Raw genomic sequence first — 27,018 nt, forward strand, 5'->3', positions numbered from 1 at the left:
TCTGGGTAATATTTGTCGTTTTCGCGGGTTTTTTTCCCGAAAACAACAAATAATATTTCCCAGAATGTTTTTACGGTATATTACTATTTCAACGGAAAACGGTATTTTACTGTGTAAATTTGTTTTGTTTTTTAGTTATTTTTTAGAGTGTACTTAATTTTTCTTATTTTTCAAGAATGTTGAAATGTTACATTTGCATTTTTAGAAGTGTTATAATGAGTGACATTCTGCGTTGCACATTTCACAAATCTTAAATGCATTTTGTATTATTTATTGTATATTTTGCACATTTTGATTATTTTATTTGACCTGTTTACTGTAAATTGGTTGATTTTATGTGTTCCTTTTTTATTTATTGGGTGCATGTGTTTTATATAATTATTAAAAATACTTGCTTTTTTGTTTTTACGTTATTCATTCGTTTATTTTTGTGTTCGGCCATTTTGTACTAGGGTATTAACATTTAAGGCTAATCCTTTTGTTCCTTATATTTGTTTTGTTTTTGTAGAACAATTCAACCTGCCACAGGATTGGAATTACATGAAATTACTGTAACTTTGACAAGCGCGCCGACTAGTGAGAGAACGCGACGCTGCAGCGCGTGCCCGTGCGCGCGCGCTCTGAGAAAAGCAGCTCATCATCTCAGAAGGACTGCGGACAGAGACAGACGCACATAGAAACAGACAGAGAGAGAAAGAGAGACAGGTAGAAGCTTCAGAATAAATCAATGCCGAAATAAGACGTCCTGAAAGCGGGATCGCTGTTTATCCGGGGAGAGCTCGAGCAGGTGCCGGTCAGTCGCCATGGGGAACCGGGGGATGGAGGATCTGATTCCTCTGGTCAACCGAATGCAGGATGCGTTCTCCGCCATCGGACAGAACGCGAACCTGGACCTGCCGCAGATCGCGGTGGTGGGCGGACAGAGCGCCGGTAAAAGCTCCGTGCTCGAGAACTTCGTGGGGAAGTAAGTCATTCATTTAGAATACATCAGATTAAATACTCAATAATATACAATAATAAAGCATATGATAGCATTAATCTCATATTCCAGCTCAGTCATGCCTCAATGATATGTAAAGGTCATTTTGATGATGATAACCTTTAAATGTTATTGAGGCGTGATGGAGGATCATTTGCTGCAATGGTGAAAATCACCAGCCATGTTCACAACAACACATCTAAATCTAGTTACATAATCCCCCTCAATAGTGCATTCTTCAATATGCATTAGTGCTTCATCATCATCATTAGTGAAATCTGTGTCCTTTATTAATAATAATAATAATGCACAAGGTCAGTAAGATGAAGAACTCATAACAGAAACACTGTGAAAGACGGATGCTGAGGCAGTTTCACCTTTGTGTTGGCTCTAGATTCAACCAGATAATAATGAGCTGAGATTATGCAAAAGCATTAAACACAACAATTATCTGCTGGTTTATTATGGAGACTTTCTCTAATGTCACGTGACGTTGTTTCAATATAAACAGAACGCATCTGATTTCATGCACAGGATCATGCACCTAAAAAAATATAGGTGAAAAACTGCCACAGATGCACATTAAAGGACTTGAGCCACATCTAGACTCTAACAACACCCTAGCAACACAAAACATCTTAGCAACCATCTAGCAACGCCCTAGCAAACACTCTAGCATCATGGTGGTGTTTTAGTTTGTGTAAAATGTCTCTTCGTGGAGCACAAATTGAGGTACAGGGCACTGATTTCAAGCTTTTCAGTTTGACACATTATGAATATTGAGAAGGACGATGCCACATTATATTTTTTAGGTAGTCTGAAACAGGTAATATGATGCTGTTTGTAAGGATGTATGATATATTGCTGACTGACTGATTTTAATCAACATTAGCATTACTCAGAATTGGCAGCGCTCACATAATATCAACACTGAAAGAAATAAATCTGTAGAAGAACAGAACAGGTGCTGCCAGGACGTAATCCGTTACGTTTAGGCACATTTCCTTTAATCCTAAAACACGATGCAACGCGTGATTCAAAATACGAGGAAATGAACAGAGTCATATTTTTAAAGACTTTTCTTAGAGTGCATTTACACGACAACGATGTACTAAAAACTGAAAGTTTTTCTTTTGCGTTTTTCGTGTACAGACAACTTAATCTCACAGCAATTCATAAGTATTTTACAAGGTGGCTAATTTGTACGAATTCGTACTACTTCACTCGTACAAAATACTTACGAATTACTGTGAAATCAGGTTGGTACAGACGACAAAGATTTCAAAATGATCACCGTTCACACGGATCCACTAAAACGACTAAAATAGCTGTATTCTGCTGCCAGGCCAGTAGATGGCGATGTCAGTTTGTAAAGAAACACCACGCGCCTGTAGACACGTAGTATGCATGCGCATGATGTCACCGTTTTCACAAATTCATGTTTTTGTAGTTTACACGGAGATGATAACGGTATCGCTTTCAAAAACTTGCGCTTTGAAAGCCGTTTTTAAAAGTTTGCATTTTCAGGCCCACAAAACGCCATTGTCGTGTCAATGAATAGCCAAAACGCATAAAAAGTAAGAGTTGAAAAAGTTGTGTAAACAGCCCTTTAGACTGAAGGCTTATTTTTTTTTCATTTCAAATAGCAAAATGCAGTGCTGCACTGTTTATCATTTTAGGGGGCCGTTTACGCAACACCATTTTCAACTAAAAACTTTTTTTGCATTTTGGCCGTCGACAATGGCGTTTTGGGGCCCTGAAAACACAAACTTCTGAAAATGGGTTTCAGAGTGCAAGTTTTTGAAAACGATACCATTATCATCTCTGTGTAAATTACAAAAATACAAATTTATGAAAACTGTGATGTCATGCACTTGCGTGTTTCTTTACAAAGTGACATCGCCATCTACTGGCCTGGCAGCAGAATACAGCGATTTTAGTAATTTTCGCAGATACGTGTGAACAGGGATCGTTTTGACAATGTTGTCATCTGTACGCGAAAAATGCAAAGGAAGAACATTCGTAGCTTTTATTTTTATATTTTTAGTTGTATTTTAATTTTAGTTTAATTTTTAGTAATTTTATGTGCTTTTGTCATTTTATTGACTTTTTGTTTTTTTAAAAATATTGCTTTTTATGTTTAATTTATTTTTATTTCAACTTTACTTTATTTCCAGTTAAAAAGAAAAGTTTTCCTTTTGTGTTTTTCATGTACAGACAACACAATCTCACAGCAATCCATAAGTATTTTATGAGGTCGCTAATTAGTACGAATTCGTACAAACTCACTCTTACATTTTCGTATGATTTGTTTAGACCCCAGTGATGGGTAAGTTTAGGGGCGGGGTTAGGGGATGGTCCTTCCTGGTGAATTTTTGAAAATTCATACGAATTCATACAACTCAAATCGTACAAATTAGTGTGAATTATCCACCTTGTAAAATTCTTACGAATTACTGTGAGATCGGGTTGGTACAGACGACAAAGTTGTCAAAACGATCTCCGTTCACACAGATCTGCTAAAATGATTAAAATCGCTGTATTCTGCTGCCAGGCCAGTAGATGGCGATGTCACTTTGTAAAGAAACACTACGCACCTATAGACTGAACACATAATTCACATGTGCATGATTTTTGTAGTTTACATGGAGACGATAACGGTATCGCTTTCAAAAACTTAAGCTTTGAAACCGTTTTAAAAGTTTGCGTTTTCAGGCCCCCAAACGCTGTTGTCGTGTAAACAATTGACCAAAACGCATAAAAAGTAAGAGTTAAAAATGATGTCGTGTAAACAGCCCCTTAGAGTGAAGGCTTATTTTTTCCATTTCAAATAGCATAAAATGTATCATTTTAGGGGCGGTTTATGCGTCGCTGATTTCAACTAAAAACTTTTTATGCGTTTTGGCCGTACATTTACTCGCCAACGGTGTTTTAGGGGTCTGAAAACTTTTGAAAACGGGTTTCAAAGCGCAAGTTTTTGAATACGATACCGTTATCTTCTCTGTGTAAACTACAAAAAAAATAAAAAAAAATTAAATTATGCACATGCATGTTTCTTTACAAAGTGACACCGCCATCTACTGACCTGGGAGCAGAATACAGCGATTTTAGACGTTTAAGCGGATCTGTGTGAATGAGGATCATTTTGACAGCGTTGTCGCCTGTACGTGAAAAACGCAAAGGAAAAACTTTTCCATTTTAAGTACATTGTTGTCGTGTAAACGAACCCTTGTATTGAATGACGTTCTGTTGTCTTATTTTAGTTAAAGCATGAACAATTCTACATTAGAGCTTCATTGTGAATGTTGTTTTTATTTAAATAACAGACAGAAGTCAAGATTTATAAATACTGGTTATCAGGCATAAAATAATCTGTCTACAATCGAAATGCTCAGCTTTTATTTTAATTTTATTTTTAATTAGCTTTTATTTTTTATATTTTTAGTAATTTTGTTATGTGCTTTTGTCATTTTATTCACTTTTTGTTTTGTTTTTTTTGCTTTTTATGTTTAATTTATTTTCATTTCAGCTTTAGTTTAGTTCCAGTTAATAATTTTAGTGCTTCAACTTAAACTTTAGTTTATTTTCAAGGCAACATTTATAATTTTCGTTTAAGTTTTTATACTAATATTTATTTTTTATTTCTGCTGTATTTCAATTAACAGAAATAGTTTTAGTTAATGATAATAACCCTGGTCCAGCATGTGACCTTGTAGGAAGAGGATGATGGTGAAAAGAATCTCATCCCATCTTATTCATCCAGCGGCAGGCTCTTGTTTTCCTCTGAATGCGTGACTTGGACGGTATAAATCTCGAGGGGTAATATTCGGTTGTTCTTTTGGCAGTGTATGTGAATATCAAGTCTTACGCTGCATGATTCAGCAACTCTTGCTGCTGACGGAGGTCATGTGTGCAGCACTGAGGCTCTCTGAGAGCGGCATATGCCACATAACACCGCAAAATTAACCAGATTTGTGCATTTTAATTTAATTTAGCCAGTGGAAAATGATCCCATTTAGTTCTGTTCTACTTACTGATTTCATTGACTTTGATGAACTTTCTGTGGCAGCTTCACCATGTTCACCACAGTTACATGAAAACAGAATAACGTTTATTAACACCAATGTATGAACATTCATAAATGAAGATATGAAGTGAAGACGAAGAACCGAGATGTCAGACAAAAAGATTGAGTCACAAAAAATTCTAGATAACAAGCTTGATAGAATAAAAAGACAAATCACATTATGCCAGTGCAATAATTTGCCTTTTTTTTATTTTTAAAGAGGACATGACATGAATTATGCAATAATTAATATTTAAAATGTAATAGCAGTGGGCGTTGATACTGTTTCCTATGCAGTGATGTCATCCAATCATAACAGTGGGCGTTTACTGACAAACCTTAAAGGAGCCACGCCTTAAAAACGGATCATTTCAGAAGGAAGGTTGAAAACAATAGTTTGTTTTTTGTGCAAAACACTTTATTAACACGATAAGTGAACCTCAAGGAGCATAATAAGATAAAAAAAATCCATGTCATGACCCCTTTAATGGCACAAAGACGTCTTATATGTGAGGCAATATTAATTCATTGATTCTTATGAAGGACCAGGACTCTGGATACAGACGCCCTGCAGATAGTTAGAGGAAGCACAATCTGCTATTTAAATCTGGCAAAATTAACACCATCATTACCACTAAACTATTTCAACAAAAGCCTCTTCCTATATTTAGACCTCGAGTCAAACAAACTCTGCAATTATCCCGCGAGAGTTCATTGTTCAAAATCTGGAATGCCTCGCAAATCCTGGAAAACTACTAATTACATCTAAATAAAGACGCTGTGTGTTTTTCAGCACAGGAACAATCAGTGACTAAACCTCGAATTAAACCATTTATCTTTAGATTTTTACCAGATATCTACAAAAATATCAAGCCATTGTTTCGGCTACAGAAACTGTGAATCATAAACTGAACAAAATTACAATACAAAAAAATGTCTAAAATTATCATTTTTCTTTTACTGAAAACAGTTCAAGCTTTATAATAACATCTACAGGCTGTAGATGAAGTGAATTGTGTATTTGTTGAACACATTCACACACAATCATTCAATGCTCTTCGGTGTTTGTAATCTGTTGGCCTTGATTAAGCTGCTTGCTGTTGATCCTTTTTACTTTTAATAGAAACAGTCGGTCTACAATCACATACTGCCATCATCATCATCATCATCTTCATCATCATTAACGTCCCACAAGGCACTGCTGCCAAAAGTATTTTTGTGTGTGTTTACAAAGGCCTCGTTTATGATACACTTTTCTGTGTAAACAGTTCTCACATCCAACGGTTACAATAAATTCAAGATAAAAAAAAGCTATAACTTCAAGATATAAAATGCTAACGAGATCTTTTGGCGCATGTTGCCTTTTTCCTGACTCTCTGATTGGTGTAATTTTCTGTACAGCATCATGGGTAATGTAGTTTTTCACCAAGAATTCCACTGTTAAACACGATTATTTTAAACATTACCTAAAATAATGTGGGCTGAAGTCTTCAACAGAAGCAAATACTATTGATTATTAACAACCTCGAAGAGAAATGAAGGTTTTTGAGGAAAACATTCCAGGATTTTTCTCCATATAGTGGACTTCACTGGGGTTCAATGGGTTGAAGGTCCAAATGTCAGTTTCAGTGCAGCTTCAAAGAGCTCTACATGATCCCAGACGAGGAATAAGAGTCTAATCTAGAGAAACCATCAGCCATTTTCTAAAATAAATAAACATTATATACTTTCTAACCACAAATGCTCGTCTTGCACTGCTCTGCGATGCGCCATGCATTACGTAATCATGTTGGAAAGGTCGGAAGTACCGCGGTAGGGCGAAAAACTCCATATCATTTTCCCCTTCAACTTCAAAATCATCCGACATCGTTGTTTTACCTTTTTCTGTAAAGGCCGTTTGACTTAGTTTTTGCATGTTCGCTTTGTAAACACTGGATCGGTACTTCCGTCTACGTCACGCGTGACCTTTCCAACGTGATTACGTAATGTGTGGAGCATCACAGAGCAGTGCAAGACGAGCATTTGTGGTTAAAAAGTATATAATAATTTTATTTTAGAAAATGACCGATGGTTTCTCTAGATAAGACTCTTATTCCTCGTCTGGGATCATGTAGAGCTCTTTGAAGCTGCACTGAAACTGACATTTGGACCTTCAACCCGTTGAACCCCAGTGAAGTCCACTATATGGAGAAAAATCCTGGAATGTTTTCCTCAAAAACCTTCATTTCTTTTCCACTGAAGAAAGAAAGACATGAACATCTTGGATGACATGGGGGTGAGTAAATTATCAGGAAATTTCAATTCTGAAGTGAACTAATCCTTTAACGGTTTGTAAGTTATCATTAAAAATCAATTTCCTTATGGAGAGTTTTTACTTCCGGAATCAAACTGCGCTCTGCTCGAATGTTATGGGTGGTTGCCAGGGTGTCTGTGTGGTTTCTAGGGTGTTTAGATCAGAGTATGACTCTGTTTAAACCCTTCTGAGCAGCAGTGTTAGTGATGGCGTGAGCTGAGACTCAGTGATATGAAGACATAAACTGTGAGGGTCGCTCTCTCACTGATTAAGGGACACCGTGTTCTTCATCATAATTTGTGAGCAGCAGCGTGAAATGAGTACGTTTGTTTGGCTTCTGAATCTGCGCAAATGTTTTCTGCCAAGCCGTAATGAAGTCTTATGAAATCTGACAGATGACTAGATGATTTACACAGGCGTCTGTCCGGATCGATGTGGCTGTGATTTACTCTTACACTTGTGTTCCTGAGAGATCGTCTTGTGTGTCTAATGCTGGGATTTGTAAAGTTGGATTAGGGCTGCTTAAATATGGCAAAAATCATAATCACTGGCAGTTGATTATCAATATTGAAGATTATTTAACAGGATTTTGACTTTGGAAACATTATGCATGAATTGAACATTGAAAAAAAAACTTTTTAACAGTGGATTTATACATAAACTGAAAAAAAAATTAGAATATGAATAATAAATAAAATGTAAATATATATACACATATGTTTATTCACTCAATATTAGCAATTTAATGGCAATAATAAACAAAATTTGAAATAAACTGAGCTGGATAATGACACTATTGTCGTTTCATAATTAATGAATTAACAGTTATTTTTTCTGTTTATTAATGACTTGACATAATATAATAAATATAATATTTAAAATAAAATAAAATAATATTTTTTATTATTATTAAATCTAACTTTGTAAAGCGACCTTGGGTTTTGGAAAGCTGCTAAAAAAATAAAACATTATTATTATACTGCAAAATGGAATGCAGCACAATAATCATTTAATCTTGATTATCTGTTTTCCATAATTCCATAAAATCTTAACTGAAAATAAAGTTCAGTTAATCAGTATGGCTGACTATCCACAGACTGTGAAGTTTGCAGCAGTGGGAGGGGCTTGTCCTGGTCACCTGATGTATGTACAGCAAACATGAACCAGCTCAATGTTCCCGTATCATCACACCCACTGGAGCTGAGAATGTGTGACGTCCCTCACAGAATCAAACGTGTGCTGTTGCTGCTTTCAGCACCAAGGACAGCTCCGGAAGACCTGTCAGCATTCCCACAATTCCCTGCCTGAGCCGAGCTGACAAGAACATCAATACTGATCAAACACTGAGAGTGCTGTATTTTATTTTAGAAAGGTTAATGATTAACTAGTACTTAAATTCGGAAGAAAATGCGAGTCACTGCAGTAATGCTATAAAGAGGGTTATGTGCAGCTGACAAAGCATTGCTAACCGGTTGTATAAATATATATATTTATAAAACAGTTAGTTCCTGTCCTTGATTCTGATTAGTCAATAGCTGTGTTTTATTCACGATAAAACACAGCTATGACCGCTTCACCCAACGGTTCTGTGTATCACTACACAATACCCTTATCAACCACTCTTAGCAATGTAAACTGTATGTTCTTAGCTGATATTGTTCATTGAAACTTACTGTAGAAGAGTATTGTGAGAAGAAGATGAGTGAGTGAGTTTATTACCTGCATTCAGATTTAGCATTTTTCTTCAGGTCAGTCCTATGTTCATAATAAAAAATCTGTTTAAATGTCCTATGCATTATCTTGTCCTTTTAACATTTAAGGGGTTTTCCCGTGACTGACAGCACTAGTCAAAGCATTTGTCAGTTGTGTCTTGTTCCGTGTTCACAACAATTCAGTCTTTTCAATGTAGAAGTCTTCGCTACTGACTGACACACTCATAAAGACAGTCTTTGCCGCCATCTAATGGAGTAATAATGTAACTTCTGTTGCTGTTCACGGTCAGGGACTATTTTTTCAGGCGGAAGGAAAGCTTTTGGTGAAAGTTTAGTTCATGAAAGTTGCATTGATACATTTTGGCTTTAATATTTGTATTGTGTGGTAACCGTTTTATAAAAGCAATAAGGTACTCGAGGCTAGTGCTGTATCGTGAATAAGTCACGGCTGGAGGGGTTACTCCGTTTCACGTCATGCCTAACAACGCCCTTCAGCCGTGACTTATTCACGATACAGCACAGCCTCTTGTACCTTATTGCTTACATATATATACAAATATTAAAGCCAAAATGTATCAGTGCAACTTTCATGAATTAAACTTTCACCAAAAGCTTTCCTTCCGCCCGAAAAAATAATCCCTGACCATGAACAGCAACAGAAGTTACATTATTACACCATTAGATAGTAGCAAAGACTGTCTTTATGAGTGTGTCAGTCAGTAGCGAAGACTTCTACATTGAAAAGACTGAATTGTTGTGAACACGGAACAAGACGCAACTGACAAATGCTTTGACTAGCGCTGTCAGTCACGGGAAAACCCCTTAACTGTTAAAAGGACAAGATAATGCATCTGACATTTAAACAGATTTTGTATTACGAACATATATATATATATATATATATATATATATATAAATAAAACATACATATTAAGTGAAATAAAATCAATTATATTTTTTAATTTTTTCAATTTTTTATTTAGTTTAACTTGAACTAAAATACCTAAAACTCAAATAAAAATGAAAACTACATAGATATACTTAAAAAAGCAAACAAACAAACAAAAAATGACTAAAATTGAACTGAAAATTGGGAATTATAAAAATAAAAACGATTCAAAATATTAATAAAACTATTGTAATGATGGGCCGACAGCGTGAGGATCCATTTGCAGTTTCTTTATTGTAACAACCAAGCACAAAGCAGACAAGGGCAAGACCGTATCAGAAACAGGGACAGGCTTAGGTCGAGACAGGCGGCAGAGATACAGGGTCTTACAACAGGCAGAGTTCAGGGCAGGCGGCAAGCAAACGTAATCCAGGAAAGAGGCAGGGTTCAAGGCAGGCGGCAGAGGTTCACAGGAGATAAACAGTCCAAACAATAACAGGGTAACAGTCCACAAGAAAACGCTCAGTAGTGATCACCAGGGCAAATCAAGACTTTGCAGTGTATGGATGCGTGTGTGCGTCTTAAATAGTGTGAGTGTGATGCGGTGCAGGTGTGCGCAATCAGTCCCAGGAATGAGGGCCTATGGGTAACGTAGTCCAGAAGAAAGTAACTCAAAACTCAGGTGATGGCTCCCTCCGGCGGCCGGGAGGGGAAGCCGCGGGAGCCGTATTCGTGACAACTATAATAGTATTTCAATGATACTAAAATAACACTGTTCACGCCTGCTTAACATATTTTTACTGAAGAATTGGTGTTAAAATCGATGTGTTTTAACAAAAACTAGCATTAAATTCTACTAAAACTTTAAAATGAAAATGGGAAATATAAAAATAAAACCTAGTGTATGTGAAAACTATAAATCTACACTAAAATAACCCTGATCTCTGGTCTGTAGATGTGGCTCGGGTTCCTCTTTCAATGTGCATCTGTGGGATTTTCTCATGTTTAACGTAGGAAACGTTCTGAACAAACTTCCTCAGGCTCGTCAACAACTGAAAATAGATGAGAAGAAAATGTCAGTTAATCGCTGAATTCACAACAAAAGCATCTCACGATCGATGCTGTTTCTGTGGTTGAGTTCCATCAGGAGAAGCAGGACTGAAATGAAGAATGATGTTTTTCATTTATTCTGACTCACCTCATGTTCGCAGACGGTTTAATCGCTGTACGAGGACAGAAACGGCTCTTTACAGCCATTAAACATAATGTGGTGTTCTGCTGAGAGCTCCTCCTCACCTAACACTGCAGGTGTTTTCTGCTGTTTCATTCATTTATATGGTTCAGATGTGTGTGGTGTGTCATAATCTGACTGTGCTGATGGTGAATGCATTGATAAAACCTCGTCTGTATGATTCTCAGATGTGTCTTTGGTGCTGGTAGTGTTGTGGTTGTGAATGTGAGCCGGGCTCAGCAGGATTACCTCTAATCTGATGGTCCCGGGTTCATTCGCTGCTTTAATCTGACCCTTCATTCTCCTGAGAGTGTGACCTGTTCACAAAACCAGCCGTCTGTGATGACTAATGCACCATCATACCTGCAGAGACATTATAAAAGGGCTATTTTAAGGCCGCGTTATTCAGAGGGTTTAAACTCTCTTAAACACACTTCTCACTTTATTTAATATGTAAATGTCTAACCATATCATACAGTGGATGTACATCATAACTCTGTACACAGGTGATATTTAGGGCCCAAGCCCTGAAAGGGCGAAGCATGAAGTCAAGACATTAAGGATGCTAAATTGCGAGCGGATTTTTGATATCTCGAACGGTTTGGCCGTGGTGTTGAAACGAATTTATGGTGAGAAAAGGGAAAAAGGAAGTGTGTTATAACTGCATACATAGACTGATTTTGATGAAACTTCAGCTGTGTTCGTTATAGGAGGGCGATCAAATGGATGTGACTATTGTGAGTCAAATTCATAGCGCCACCAACTGGCAAAGCCTTAGAAATGGGTGTGGACAAGGGGCTCTATAGCGCCACATTTTGACAAAAGTGGGGGGGTTAGTTTTACCTACAGTCATCAAACTCGGTACATATATTGCTTCCATCAAGCTGGACAACTTTCTAATTTACACTCATTAGCTCCGACCAACAGGAAGTCAGCTATTTTGGTTTAAATGTGGATCTTTTGAATAATCAGGTGCTGAGTTTTTTAGGGGCTTCATGCAATCGCCACCAAACTTGTCAACACGAAACAAAGACACTGAAGATGCTAAATTGTAAACGATTATAGGATATATTGAACAGCATTGCTTAGGGTTGTGCGATATGTATCGTCTGTGATAATATCGTGATTGCTGTTTTAACGATATGCGATCTGAAATTATCGAGTATGTCACTCACTTTACAAAAACACATAGAGAGTTGCACGCATACACTACGTGCTGCAGTCTAGTAGGTTAGACTAGTGTGCGCGCTGGCGCATTTAGAGTGCACGCTTTCACTGCGTGATATAGTCCATTAAAAATCATTTATAATGCAAGGGGGTAAAAGTACATTTGTATGTCTTTTTATATTTGTATCATTTAATATAGTTAATCAATATCACATTTTCTCCAAATATCACAATGATTACAAATGTGATATTGATTTTACACAACAGTTCAATAAACAAGAAGTTAATATTTAGTGACTTACATTTTGGACACAATATTGCCTGTTTTCGCTCTATTTCGCTAACAAAAATAGTTCTAAACAAAGCCACAGGACTGATTTGCGTCTCTTGTCAACAAACGGCGGTGAATGAACGCATCTTTTAAATTAATGATTCAATGACTCACTCATTAAAACGGTCAAATGCTTTGTTCCTGAATGAATCAACCATTTGAATGAATCGGTTGACACTCAATGACTCACTCATTAACACTGACTTGCTGCCACCTACTGGTGGTTTTAATTTAACATTTAAAGTATCTTTTTATTCTTTAAATAATTTCAAAAAAAATGTTTAAAACATCAAAACATTATTTATGCATTTGTAACTGCAGTTAAAATGCATTTGTCAGCTCTGAGCTGCATTAAACAGTGTGTGTAAATGCATTTAAATGACACTTCAGATGCAGATCCTGTGTTTCCTCTGCATTGCAAAGATTAATTTTGTTGATTCTGATTTAATTTGATTGGTAACAGACCTATTGTGTCTTATTGTTCTAATTGAATTTATTGATTAAAGGTAAGAATATGACACAAAAGATGAGGCATACATTTAGGTTAGGTTAAAAAATGGCTTTATAAAGGTAAAATGCCCTTAAAAATGTAAAAATCTATTTAAAAAGATAATTTTTCAAGTCACTGCTGTGAACTAACCACCACACAAAAAATATGAAGAATATCAAAGCTTTAAGAGTCAGCTGCCCACAGCAGCCCAAAACCTGCCAAGGTACCAACACAATAAACACACTCAGCAAAATATCGTCTAATTATCATTATCGAGAAAATCCCAGAAAATATCGAGATATCATTTTTTGTCAAAATCGCACACCCCTAGTATTGCTATGGCGAGAGATTAAAGTAATGACAAAAAAAGAAAAACAGGAAGTGTCTCATATCGTGTAAAATAATAGTTTGATTTAAATTAAATTAAGATTGTATGTTGCCCGCCATGCACAGGTTTCCTTAAGCCGCCGGGGTGGTGGTGGCGCCAGGGCTTGTGCCTGTCATCGCTGCTTGCAGCTATATTATTTACCTTGATTTTCTGTTTTCTTCACACATCACGTGTCTCATCTCAAGCTCTTCACTGACACTGTTCTCTCCTGAAATCTGTACGTAATAAACATGATAAAATCACAAGACATAAAACGCATTTGAAGAAGCACAAATAAATGATGAAAGTATGTACGACCACATCTGACATTGAGAGGACAGGGATGTCTTGGCATGGCACAGCTCTTGCTGTGTGTTTTTCAACCCCACACACACACACACACACACACACACACACACACACACACACACACACACCAGAATGTGAGCAGGTGGTGTTGTGTAGGGTGTGAGTTAACCAAGTCTAACAGTAGAAAACAGGACAATTACTACAGTCATCTGAAAGACTACCATCCATCCATCTACTAGGGATGCACCGATATGAACATTTTAGCTGATACCGATAACCAATAATTACCAATAACCGATATGTTGGCCGATTAATCTAAATCCAAATTTTTATATAATTTTTGAGAGCCTGATTACAAAAACTAAAGTCTCAACATTAAAAGCAATGTCCCAATCACACAATATACATATAATTTTATGTATCCTATCTGACAGACTTGCGCTGCACATGTTGCACTGTACTGTATTTTCCTTTTTGACGTGATTATAATCATATTTCAAGCAATTCAAAACCATCATGGTGGACAGTGTGCATCTGAAGTGTCTCAGCTGAAGGAAATAATCCATTATTTATCTGCTTTAATACATCGGCCAAATGATAACATTAAAAATTAACATATATCGGCTGATACCGGTATGGTGGCCGATATATTGTGCATCCCTACTATCTGTCTGTCCTGTTTCTCTCGCTCCCCTTCAGTTTTTAATGCACATTTGCATGTAATAATTGCAAGATAATGCCCTGTCACTCTCTCTGTTTTACTGGTGGTTGTGTTCATCCCAGTGTTTGCTGTCGTGTGTGTGATGTGCTGACGCTGCATGCGGCGGGGGAGGAGGCGGAGCTCTAGGATTAGATTGGGGGAGGGGTCCAATCGGCCTGTCCATCATCACAGCTGCCTGCAGACACTGGGGGATGGGACGAGAGACACACACACACACACACAGAGAGAGAGAGTCACATCTCTTTTTGTCCTCCTCCCTCTCCTTCACAGGGAAACACTCACTGCTGCCGCTGCTGTTGTTGATTTTTAGCTGTTATTATGGGATGTTTCTAAGCCACACGGCTGCAGGGATGCCAGCGTTTTAGTGAATCTCACAGTGAAATGCACAGGTCATATTTTACCCTGAAATCAAAATAAAATAAGAAATAAGGAGAGAAATATATATGCCAAAAAAATAAATAGTTTTGCATGGGCAAACATCACTCACATTTGTTTGAGACACTGATCTGAGCGCCGCTTGTGTGTGTGTGTGTGTGTGTATCAATACACTGTCCGTTCTTCAGATCAATACTGATTATTGGCTGGTGTGAGTGGATCAATGGGAGGGTGGCAGCCGTCCATATGGCCGCTCCATATGGCATGTTTTTATGGCTGTCACGAGAACCTGCAGTTACTGCCATCTGGACGGATCAGCACGTCACAGTGAGAGTGAAGGTGCAGGAGGACGCCAGAGTCTCCTCAGGCATGTTTACTGATCACAGAACGCTTCCCAAAACGAGGGTGGTGTTTGCTTGTGCAGAACTCACAGCCGTGTTCACTGGGTGTTTTCTCAGAGCTTTTCAGCCCAAGGAGCCGTTGCTTCTAGATAAAGAGCAGAGAGAACATTAATACAGTGTGTCAACGGAGCATTTTATGCCTGACATACTGTATACGATCATGATATTATAATGTAATTTAAGTATGGTAAAAAATACATTTAAAAAACAAAAATAATCCAGCTATTACAATATAATGAACATGCAATGTGGCTGATATTAACATTTAAAATGTAATTTAATTGCAATTAAATTCATGTTTTATTTTAACAATTTTTGCAATGCACACTAAACAAAATTTATTTATTATTATATTATTTACTGCAATATTATTATAATATGATTATTATGTTTACTTACCTTTATGGCATATGACATTATTTACACACAATATTTGTGCCGGTAACAAAATTCTTCATGTTCTCAGACCAAAGGATTAAAAATGCATCAAATTTTTATTAAACCCAATTTTGGTAGAATTTTATTTTTTATGTAATTTAATTATGCTAACAAAATAATGTATTATATTATAATGTAATGTTAATGAACATGTGATGTGGCTGATATTAAAATTGAAAATGTAATTTAATTGCAATTAAATTCATGTTTTATTTTAACATTTCTTTTGCAATTCTCACTAAACAATATTTATTTATTATTATATTATTTGATGTAATCCTTTACCGCACATCACATTATTTACACACAATATTTGTGCCTCAGACCAAAGGATTAAAAATGCATCAAATTTTAATTAAACCTAATTTTGGTGCAATTTGATTTTTATCAATTATATTAATAAAACACATTTTAAAAATAAAAATAATCAAGCTATTGCAATGAACATGCAATGTCATGTGGCTGATATTAAAATTGTAATTTAATTGCAATTAAATTAATGTTTTATTTTAACATTTCTTTTCAATGCACACTAAACTACATTTATTTATTATTATATTTTTTTTGGTGTAAGTGAGTTCAACATCCAATCACATTATTTACACGTAATATTTGTGCCGGTAACAAAATTCGTTCTGCAAATTCTTCATGTTCTCAGACCAAAGGATTAAAAATGCATCACATTTTAATTAAGCCCAATTTTTATAGAATTTGATTTCTATCAATTATATTAATAAAATACATTAAAAAAAAATCTAGCTATTGTAATTTTAATAAACATGCAATGTGACTGATATTAAAATTTAAAATGTAATTTAATTGCAATTAAATTCATGTTTTATTTTAGCATTTCTTTTGTCATCACATGATTTGATTTCAGTAAGTTCAGCATCTTTACTGTAGTTGAATGTTACATTCTTAGAAGAAAAGGTTCCATCAGGAGCTTCATATATAGAACCTTATAGAGGTTCCATCATGGGGTCATTTAATGGAATCAATTTTAATTAATTAATTTAGTTTCAATTCTTTTCTTTTTTTATTTTTGATTACAGTTTATGAATTAAACAGATCATAAACATACTTTATCACTGGAATAAAATGTCATAACATGATATTATGCAATTATTTAAGACATTTCTCCTTATATAGAACTTTTAAAATTCGAGTGTAGATCAGGTGCATGTCCTGACGTCACCCTGCAGCATCTCTTTACCCCCAGAGTGCTTCAGTGTTTCCTGTAATCATAATCACCTCTCTGTCTGTTGCACAGGGACTTCCTCCCGCGCGGCTCTGGCATCGTCACCCGCCGTCCTCTCGTTCTGCAGCTCATCAACTGCCCCACAGGTGAGCCCGGTCTCCTAGCAACAGCAGGTTAACAACACGGTAAACCAGTAACCTTCAGCGGGCCGGCGCTGGTCTGGGATCAGGTGCTTCTCGCCTCTCGATCTGAGTTTGACTGCAGAAACAGAACAGTGAAAGCTTTCATAAACACTGCCATCTAGTGTAGCAGGCTGTACTTACATTTACAGTAATATGTATGTAAAAGCAAAATGTATGTACACAATAATTACATGATTCATTTAAATGTTAGTACACAGTACTTAAAGACACCAAATATTAAGTGGGTCCAAAAAATATTCGATACTTTAATCGATAAAAAAAAAAAAAAAAAAGGCCTCTGATTGGACATCATGATCAAAACTCTCCTGTAAAACATCCACCTTTTTATAATGTAAACGTAAGAACAACATTTATATCGTTAGTAATATTTCAAGATGAAGACTTACTGGACCGAAGCAGCTTTACGTGATTATCCATACATCAGAAAATCACGAGTATCAAATATGATCATCAGGCTTTATTTGTTCATCTCTCAATCATCAATGTATTGCATTATATGTTTTAAAACTACAGAGCTGTGATCATTAAACTAAGCATTTAAATATCATCTTACTAAGACATTATTGGCAGATATTGATATTTATAAGCATGTTTTTTTGTCAGTATCTGCTATACTGTTATGAAGATCTCATTGATTTACATTACAAGCATCAGAATTTCATCACTTTTTGATCATATAAATATGAGCATCTGTACCAAAATGCATAATTTTGCTCAGTTTGAGCCTCTGAATAAAACTGAGCTGTTTTTCCTCCATATTCTCACTATATCAGACTATATGAGCCATAAAAGCCTGATGTATCAAATATGATACAAAAAAAACTGTTATATATATATTTGAACCTTAAAACAAGTATATTTTTTTGCAATTTTAAAAAAAGTTTTCACAGGTAAATCAATAACAATTACAATTTTAACAATATTTCAAGTGTAATTTATGAGATTTGTTGTATTTTGAATCCAATCTTTCTTTGTAAAAGGCATAAAGTTTATCACACTGATTTCAAAGTGAAGGATTCATTAGTTTGAATAAACATTGAACCAAACACTAGAATAACATCTTAGTTGATCATTCAATATACTTTATTTTTGACAAAACATCCATGTTTCGTTAATGACTGCACATTTTCGGTAGTGACAGTAATGTGTCGGTAGTGACCACATCACATTACACAATTTAGCTCACATGCTAAAACATATTAAAATACTAATAATTTGCATAACTGTACTAAAATTTTGTTTATTTCCCCCAAATAAATGATTATGTGTTCATTTTTTCAGTACCAGAACAATGATGACGTTTCAGTAGTGACTGTTTCGGTAGTGACAATTTTAGAATTAATTTCTGAACAGTTGTACACATAAAAACATTTTTTTTTCTTCGAATAACACCAAAAAAAACAATGATGTCACAACCGAAAATTCACCACGTTTCCACGTGACTGTTTTGGTAGTGACAATTTTGGATACTTTTGAGCCTAGCTCAAAGATGCTAATCAGCACATGGTTAGCTAGCACAGTTCTGAACAGTTGTACACACACAAAAACTAAAATTTATCAAATAACACCCAAAAAACACTGATGTCACAACCGAAACTTTAACAAATGTTTTGGTTGTGACAATTTTAGACACTTTTGAGCCTAGTTCAAAGATGCTAATCAGCACATGGTTAGCTAGCACAGTTCTGAACAGTTGTACACACACAAAAACTAAAATTTATCAAATAACACCCAAAAAACACTGATGTCACAACCGAAACTTTAACAAATGTTTTGGTTGTGACAATTTTAGACACTTTTGAGCCTAGTTCAAAGATGCTAATCAGCACATGGTTAGCTAGCACAGTTCTGAACAGTTGTACACACACAAAAACTAAAATTTATCAAATAACACCCAAAAAACACTGATGTCACAACCGAAACTTTAACAAATGTTTCGGTAGTGACAATTTTAGACACTTTTGAGCCTAGTTCAAAGATGCTAATCAGCACATGGTTAGCTAGCACAGTTCTGAACAGTTGTACACACACAAAAACTAAAATTTATCAAATAACACCCAAAAAACACTGATGTCACAACCGAAACTTTAACAAATGTTTCGGTTGTGACTGTTTCGGTAGTGACAATTTTAGACACTTTTGAGCCTAGTTCAAAGATGCTAATCAGCACATGGTTAGCTAGCACAGTTCTGAACAGTTGTACACACACAAAAACTAAAATTTATCAAATAACACCCAAAAAACACTGATGTCACAACCGAAACTTTAACAAATGTTTCGGTTGTGACTGTTTCGGTAGTGACAATTTTAGACACTTTTGAGCCTAGTTCAAAGATGCTAATCAGCACATGGTTAGCTAGCACAGTTCTGAACAGTTGTACACACATAAAAACTAAAATTTATCAAATAACACCCAAAAAACACTGATGTCACAACCGAAACTTTAACAAATGTTTTGGTTGTGACTGTTTCGGTAGTGACAATTTTAGACACTTTTGAGCCCAGTTCAAAGATGCTAATCAGCACATGGTTAGCTAGTACAGGTCTGAACAGTTGTACACACACAAAAACTACATTTTATGGAATAACACCCAAAAAAGTTTGTTTAATTGCAGAAAAAAGGTGTTTGGTAATGACGATTCTTAAAGTTACGCACAGATTTTCAGACTTTTGAACACATTTAACTCAAAATGATGGACTTATCTATTATGAAAGAGAGGCGATGAGAGGGAGGGACACAGGAATATTTACTGATCAGAAATGTAGAAGTGTGTTAAAATCAGTCTGAGCCAATGGACTCAAACACACACTGTTTCGGTAGTGACATGAAAATGCGGGACACATTTTTTTTACATAAAAAAATAAATATTTTATAATATAAAATATATTTCATATTCATCTTAAGGTTCAAAAATTTAACATTTCAAAAACATTTCACAAGTCAGGGTTAATAATGTTCAGCTATTAGTGTAATGTTGTAATAATGTGTCTGTTTCCTCTCAGAATACGCTGAGTTCCTTCACTGTAAGGGGAAGAAGTTCACGGATTTCGATGAGGTGCGTCAGGAGATCGAGGCGGAGACGGATCGTGTCACGGGCCAGAATAAAGGCATTTCGCCCGTGCCGATCAACCTGCGCGTCTATTCGCCAAACGGTCAGATTACAGCTCTGCTTTTAGCATGTGATTAATATTCATTACAGAAGCTCCGCCCCCTTGATTACTGCTGCTTGCTCGCACAAACATTACAGAATCGGAGACTTGTTTCTAGTACACTCTTGTGTTTTCTCCTGCAGTGTTGAACCTGACTCTGGTTGATCTGCCGGGAATGACTAAAGTGCCGGTGGGAGATCAGCCTGCAGACATCGAGCAGCAGATCAGGGACATGCTGATGCAGTTTGTGACTAAAGACAACTGCCTACTGCTGGCCGTGTCGCCCGCCAACTCCGATCTCGCCAACTCTGACGCCCTGAAGATCGCCAAAGAAGTCGACCCGCAGGGTGCGTGCGAGACGTTAGCTTGTGATTCATATCGATTCTGCCATTGTTGCTCTGATCATGTCCACAACAAAAGCTCAAGGGCTCGTTAGTTAATGCTAACAATTCATTCCTTACAGTATTTATTAACCCACAGTTAATAAAAATACATTTGTTCGTTCATGTCCATTAAATTATATTAGATCTTTTGTTTTTAATAATGCATTACTAAATGTTTAAATTAGCATTAACTAAGATTAACCCTCAGGTGTTGTTCGGTCATTTTAAAATGTTTTGAATCTTTACCACAGTTTTTTGATGTTATATGTAACTAAATGTCTTTCTTTGTGTTCAGGTTTGACTGTAGTAAAATTAATGGAAAAACTGACACTTCAAATCAACTAAAAATTTCTAAACCTTGACAAAAAGTAGTCTTTGAGAATGTGTAAATATATATCAAAATCCACTACATAATAAAAGTTAGTAATTATGTCTAAAAACCACTCATCCCAGCCTCTTTTTATATAGAGCTATATAGGAATCCACACCATAGCATTACATGTGTTTTTATTTTTTTTATTCCACCAGATGGCACTAATCTGCCTTCAAACACTGGATTTTAAAGGCCTTGTTTTATTTTAACATGAAATACAGCTTTACTTGAAAAATGGTTAAAAAAAATTTATTTTGTATTATTTTCAATGGGAAAAAATTGATCATAATTATTGCATAAATATTAATTAGTAACATAAAATTCTCTCAAAATACAAAAGGAAAAAAGAAAAAATATTATCGAACAAAAATATATTACATTGATTTTACTGAAAATAAAAAAAGTTACATTTCAGGTGTTCGGTCACTTTTGTCTCCCAAATGAACAATCCCAGAGGGTTAATAAATGCTTTAGTATTTTCATTGTTAGTTCATGTTAACTAGTGTAGTTAACTAATGTTTGCTTATTGTCAAGTGTTACCAAAAACTCAACTATCTTCATGAACTTTTTCTTGAGGAAGCTGGCTTTTAAAGTAACTATTCTCTTAAAAATGAAGTATTTTTGCTTCTGAATGAAGCCCAAGAGCCCGTCATATTCATCAGCAGTTATTACCAGAAATAACTGGGTGCAGCTTTTACTTCTGTTCACGATGTGTGTGTGTGTGTGTGTGTGAGCAGGTCAGAGGACTATTGGTGTGATCACTAAACTTGATCTAATGGATGAAGGCACCGACGCTCGGGACATCCTGGAAAACAAGCTGCTGCCGCTGCGGCGAGGTGAGCCGATCGTCTGACACAACCAGAACACTTTTCTATGAAAACATGAAATGCTTTCATCTCATTTCCTCAACTGACACGTACTATATCACGTCGAAAACTGTGGGGTGGGAGAAAAAAAATCGATTCTCTGATGCTTTATGATTCTCTCTTCAACGATTCAATTACAGTCACACACAAACAAAACCATCAAACAAATATATAAACCGTGTGTATAATCCCTCACTGCGCTTGTCTGGAAAACTTTCAGATACTGAAAATCATTATTTCTTATTAATTAATTAATTAATTAGAGAAAATGTAGATGAAGTGTCGTTTTAGAATCAGATCATAATTCTCAGATTTTGAGGTTTCTCTTATTTTCCCTATTCATCCGAAATAAAATTATTTTATTTACAAATATCACAAATTCATGGCTATGAAATGTATTTATTAATAATATCATTAAATCTATTTAAATAACTTCTCACTGGATGTCCTAAAATGAAACTATTATTAACCTAACTATTAACTATTAAACGTTTGGTATTCCCAAAAGTTTTTGTCAACTCTTTTGTCCTAAAATATTTATTTACCCATGAGATTTTATCTTAATATTTCAATAATTTAATAATGTTGGCTGATCACATGACATGCAGGTAAACAAAATATTTCATATTTTGTAAGTGTGTTTGTTTTAAAATAATTAATTTCAAATTTACATTTGTATGATTTAATTCATTATTAGGCTTTTATTTTCTTTGTAAGGCCTGTACTAGTGTACAAAAATGACTCCAATCAATCTGATTCACTAAATCACGTTTTCAGCAACATTCTTCGTTCTTTGACTTGGGGAAACAAGTAACTACTGTAAAAAGTATACTTACTATGGTAAACTACTGCACTGCTTTAACAGATGAACTGAAAGCAGGTAATCGTGGAGGAGTTCCAGTCTGACGTGAACGCAGCGATCAGATAACAGCTCGTGGTTTCCCTCTAGTGGAATAACGTCGCTGCTGCAGTCTGTGAGAGGAAAGAGAGAGAATCAGAGTCTTCATTTCATTGACACATCTGGAAAAAACGTCGCTTTCTTTCTTTGCTCGGCAACAAAGGATATTTATGGGAAGCTCTTGAGTGCAGTGTGCTGACGCACCAGATTTCCACACGTCGGGTTTTCCCATCAAACGCTTCTTCACCATCCCTGCGTCGTCGTCTGGTCATGTAATGAAAAACCACAAACATGCTGTAGAAGGATCCAAAAACATGAGGAACGTCACTAGAATGAGAAATTTGAGAGTTTAACCTCTTAATCCAGACATATTTCTTTCTTTTTCACTCTCTTTTTCTATTCGTACCTCAATCCCGAAACAAAAAACTCATATCTGCAGGGATCAGCATTTACAGTTGTATATTTTTTAATACCATTTTCAAGACCTTTCCATCGGCTTCAATGCGAACAAACGAAATCAAATCACACAGATATACAAATGAACAACGGACACTTTTCACATTTATGTACATTATGTGTTTAAAGAAAAAAGTCTATTTTGTAATATTAATACTGGACTGAAAATATATAATAATAATAATAATTATAAATTTTTATTTGGGGATACAAATAATAATATAACATTTCGGTTGCATTTTTTTTAACCCCTGTGCATCCTTAAGGACAGTTATATCTTTTTCAATTTTGTTTTTTTATAATTTTGCCTGTGTAAATGCCAACTGTGTAAATTTTGGCAGATGTGTGTATTTTTATTGTAATTTTAATATTTCACCCTCATTTCCTTACTCTGTACTTCTTGTAACACAAAATAGTTCCACTTGGACAAAAACAAAAAAAAGTGGATTTAAGACATTTAAATGCTAATTTAGGCCTTATTTTAAGGAATATTAAGGAATATTTTAATAATTATTTTTATAATAGACTTTTTGTAAATAGAAAAACCTCAAACGAGATCTCTTTAATACCCTCCTCATCCATTTCTTTGAATATTAGATTCATTAACAAGCTCTCAGAGTAACAACAGGCTGTTTAGTGCAAATAGAGTATGACACTTGCAACGCCAAGGACATGGGTTCGATTCCCAGGGAAAGCAAGAACTGATAAAATGTAATGCAGTGTAACTTGCTTTGGAGAAAAGTGTCTGCCAATTGCATGAATGTAAATGCATAAATGTCTCAGTTTGCAGAAATAATAGTCTCCGATCCGAGTATGAACTCAAACATTTCTCATCAAATTCTACCAAAATCAAATGATCCGAACCGCTATCCACATTCATTGTACACCTCTGTACTCTTGTACTATTCTGATGATGTGTTTATTTGACTCCAGGTTACATCGGTGTGGTGAACCGCAGTCAGAAAGACATTGACGGAAAGAAGGATATTAATGCCGCTATGGCTGCGGAGAGGAAATTTTTCCTGTCTCATCCCAGTTACAGACACCTGGCTGACCGCATGGGAACGCCATTCCTGCAGAAAACCCTCAACCAGGTGAGATGGACGTAGAGCAGCCAGAAGAGCAAACTGAAGTGTGTAAACATCAATATAAACTCCATAGCTAAAGCTATGGAGGGGCGGGGCTGGTCATGAATAATAATTAGGTTATTTATAAATAATGATCTTTTAACCCCTTAACTGTCACCCCACTTTCTAAGCACAGACGTAAGCTCAAGTATCTTATATCCTTGGCTCGAGACGGACAAATGCAAAATCATTCTGACAAAATTTTCGGGTGTTTTGGATTTTTTGAAAAAACTACTTTTGCGAACTAGTCCTAGGTTTTTGGCCCGATTGGAACCAAACCAGTGCAGCGAGATTCTCTGGAGTCTGATTGTCAATATTATCAAAACAAAAAGTTGAAATTTCGATTCACGGTCTCTAAGGGCCGCCAAAACGTTCAAAGTGGGCGGAGCCACTTTTACTAAAATGGCTATAACTCGTGAACAGAATGAGATATTTTCCCCAAATTTGGCGCACCTGTGTAAGAGCTCATTCTGTGTTTGTGTGAAAAAGGACATGGTGACTGGCCACTTGGTGGCGCTATAACATGAAAAAAAACCATGAAAACGGCTATAACTACTTCACCGTTAGTACAATCGACTTGAAAATTGGCATGCAGTGTCTTTGTCCGAGGTGCAATGATTGTCTATGAGGATATCGACATATCTCAAAAAACATGGCCGCCATCGGCCAATGAAATTTGAGCAGCTATCAGACAAAGTTAACGGAGGCCGATCGGAACGAAACTCGCTGGACCTGTTTGACTCACGGCCCTAGAGGCCTGTGAGAAATTCAAAAGAAATCAGCCACCGGGGGGTTTTTCTTTGCGTTTTTCACTTGTGTAAAAGCACATGCCTACGACATTCATGCCACATGGTAGAACTCCACATTCTGAGCAACTTTGTCTCTAGGACCGCCGCTGTTCATCGAATCATTCGTTAAATGTTGGAGATTATTTCAAAAATCAACTTTGGCGAACTAGTCCTAGGTTTTTGGCTCAACCTCGATAAATGTTAAAAAGCTTTATAAACCATATGTTTCCTATGGTAAATTGCCTGTATTTGCTGTAAATGGTCTTTTCCATCTATGAATGAGATGGTTACAAGCTTGCTAATTAAAACATAATAAACCAACATTTGAGATGCTGTGATGCAATTGGTCTGCTGGTTAGTCCAGTCATCCAATCACAGTCACATGAGTTTTTTGTTGCGCATCGAGGGATTTTCCATCCAGATTTTTTTTATGCAGTATCCCAAAATTCACATAAAAATAGGTGGATCTAGACATAGTTAGTGTCTTCAACCCTCATCTCTGTCTTTCTCGGCTCTTCTGCAGCAACTGACCAATCACATCCGTGACACGCTGCCTGGGCTGCGCGCTAAACTGCAGAGCCAGTTGCTGTCCATCGAGAAAGAAGTGGACGAATACAAGAACTTCCGTCCAGATGACCCGTCCCGGAAGACCAAGGCCCTGCTGCAGTCAGTAGCTCACGTTCTCCTTCAGATTCAAGATTCTTCTGCTTGTATTTATTCTCTAAGTATCTTAGCATCTGCTAAACGAATAATGAAACTCAGATCCTCAAGCTCACAGTGACAGAACTGCAGATGCTGAATCCTCAGTGTATGTTGTTGTGTTCAGGATGGTGCAGCAGTTCTCAGTGGATTTTGAGAAGCGTATCGAGGGATCTGGAGATCAGATAGACACGTATGAGCTGTCTGGAGGAGCCAGAATAAATCGCATCTTCCACGAGCGTTTCCCCTTCGAGCTGGTGAAGGTGTGTGAGCAACCGTCAAACACACACTCGCACATGCACTTCTCATCCATGGTGTTTCTACACTCACAGGATGGGAGGCATTTACGCGACAAATGCTTTTTAATGTTTTTTAAAAAGAGTCTCTTCTGCTCACCAAGGCTGTATTTATTTGATCATAAATACAGTAAAAATTTGAAATATTTTTACAGTGTAAATCAGCTGTTTTCTATGTGAATATATAGTAAAGTGTAATTTATTCCTCTGAATTTTCAGCATCATTACTCCAGTCTTCAGTGTCACATGATCCTTCAGAAATCATTCTAATATGATGATTTGCTGCTCAAGAAACATTTATGATTGTTAAGAATGAATACAAAACTCTTAAAGAGTTTTAAGACTCATCTTTGACTTTAAACATGTAAGACTCTCTCTGAGCGAGTCTCTCTATCACTCATGAGTCACGGCGCAGGATTGCGTCTCCCTCCGGGCCTGAGCGCAGCCTTTATGAGTAAAACATTCCGCCTTTCTTTGGCCTACACACACACACACACACACACACACACACACACACACACACACACACACACACACATGTAGAACACTCATCCACAATAAAACACTGTCTGCAGCAGCCAACAGGAAGTAGCTGTTTGAGGTTTCTTTTTCTGAAGTTTATGAAAATCACTAGATTCATTTATCAGTCATGAGTTTCGATGCTTCATGGAGTAAAAACATAATATATATAAGGTCACACTTACTTTAGTTTGGGGTCTAACTACAACTTTTGCTCCAATAAACTCATAATTACTGCTTATTAATAGTTAGTAAGGTAGTTGTTAAGTTTAGGTATGGGGTAGGATTAATGG

At 36.2% G+C, this 27,018-nt stretch overlaps 1 protein-coding gene and 1 long non-coding RNA gene across 9 annotated transcripts in view; one reads left to right on the plus strand and one right to left on the minus strand.

The window, feature by feature from the left end:
- Positions 1-600: 600 nt before the first annotated feature.
- dnm1a (dynamin 1a) overlaps positions 601-27,018 on the plus strand; it is an 81,723-nt gene continuing 55,305 nt past the window's right edge. For all 8 annotated transcript variants that reach the window (XR_007930317.1, XR_007930319.1, XR_007930318.1 and 5 more), the window contains exons 1-8: positions 601-964; positions 17,040-17,113; positions 20,174-20,323; positions 20,464-20,667; positions 21,814-21,912; positions 24,230-24,390; positions 25,735-25,877; positions 26,038-26,173. Coding sequence is in view for 1 of the 8 variants with exons in the window: in XM_051894615.1 (XP_051750575.1) it covers positions 804-964; positions 17,040-17,113; positions 20,174-20,323; positions 20,464-20,667; positions 21,814-21,912; positions 24,230-24,390; positions 25,735-25,877; positions 26,038-26,173 (1,128 nt within the window). In the remaining 7 variants the exon portion in view is untranslated. The remainder of the gene's footprint in view (positions 965-17,039; positions 17,114-20,173; positions 20,324-20,463; positions 20,668-21,813; positions 21,913-24,229; positions 24,391-25,734; positions 25,878-26,037; positions 26,174-27,018) is intronic.
- LOC127513132 (uncharacterized) lies at positions 10,066-23,124 on the minus strand. Its single transcript, XR_007930340.1, has 7 exons — positions 23,045-23,124; positions 22,779-22,914; positions 17,021-17,225; positions 15,043-15,416; positions 13,688-14,957; positions 11,420-11,533; positions 10,066-10,991 (listed from the first exon to the last, which is right to left on the minus strand). It is a non-coding gene; the product is annotated as an uncharacterized LOC127513132 (long non-coding RNA).

This window comes from Ctenopharyngodon idella, chromosome 5, assembly GCF_019924925.1.
Source record: "Ctenopharyngodon idella isolate HZGC_01 chromosome 5, HZGC01, whole genome shotgun sequence".
NCBI classification, from domain to species: Eukaryota; Metazoa; Chordata; class Actinopteri; order Cypriniformes; family Xenocyprididae; genus Ctenopharyngodon; species Ctenopharyngodon idella.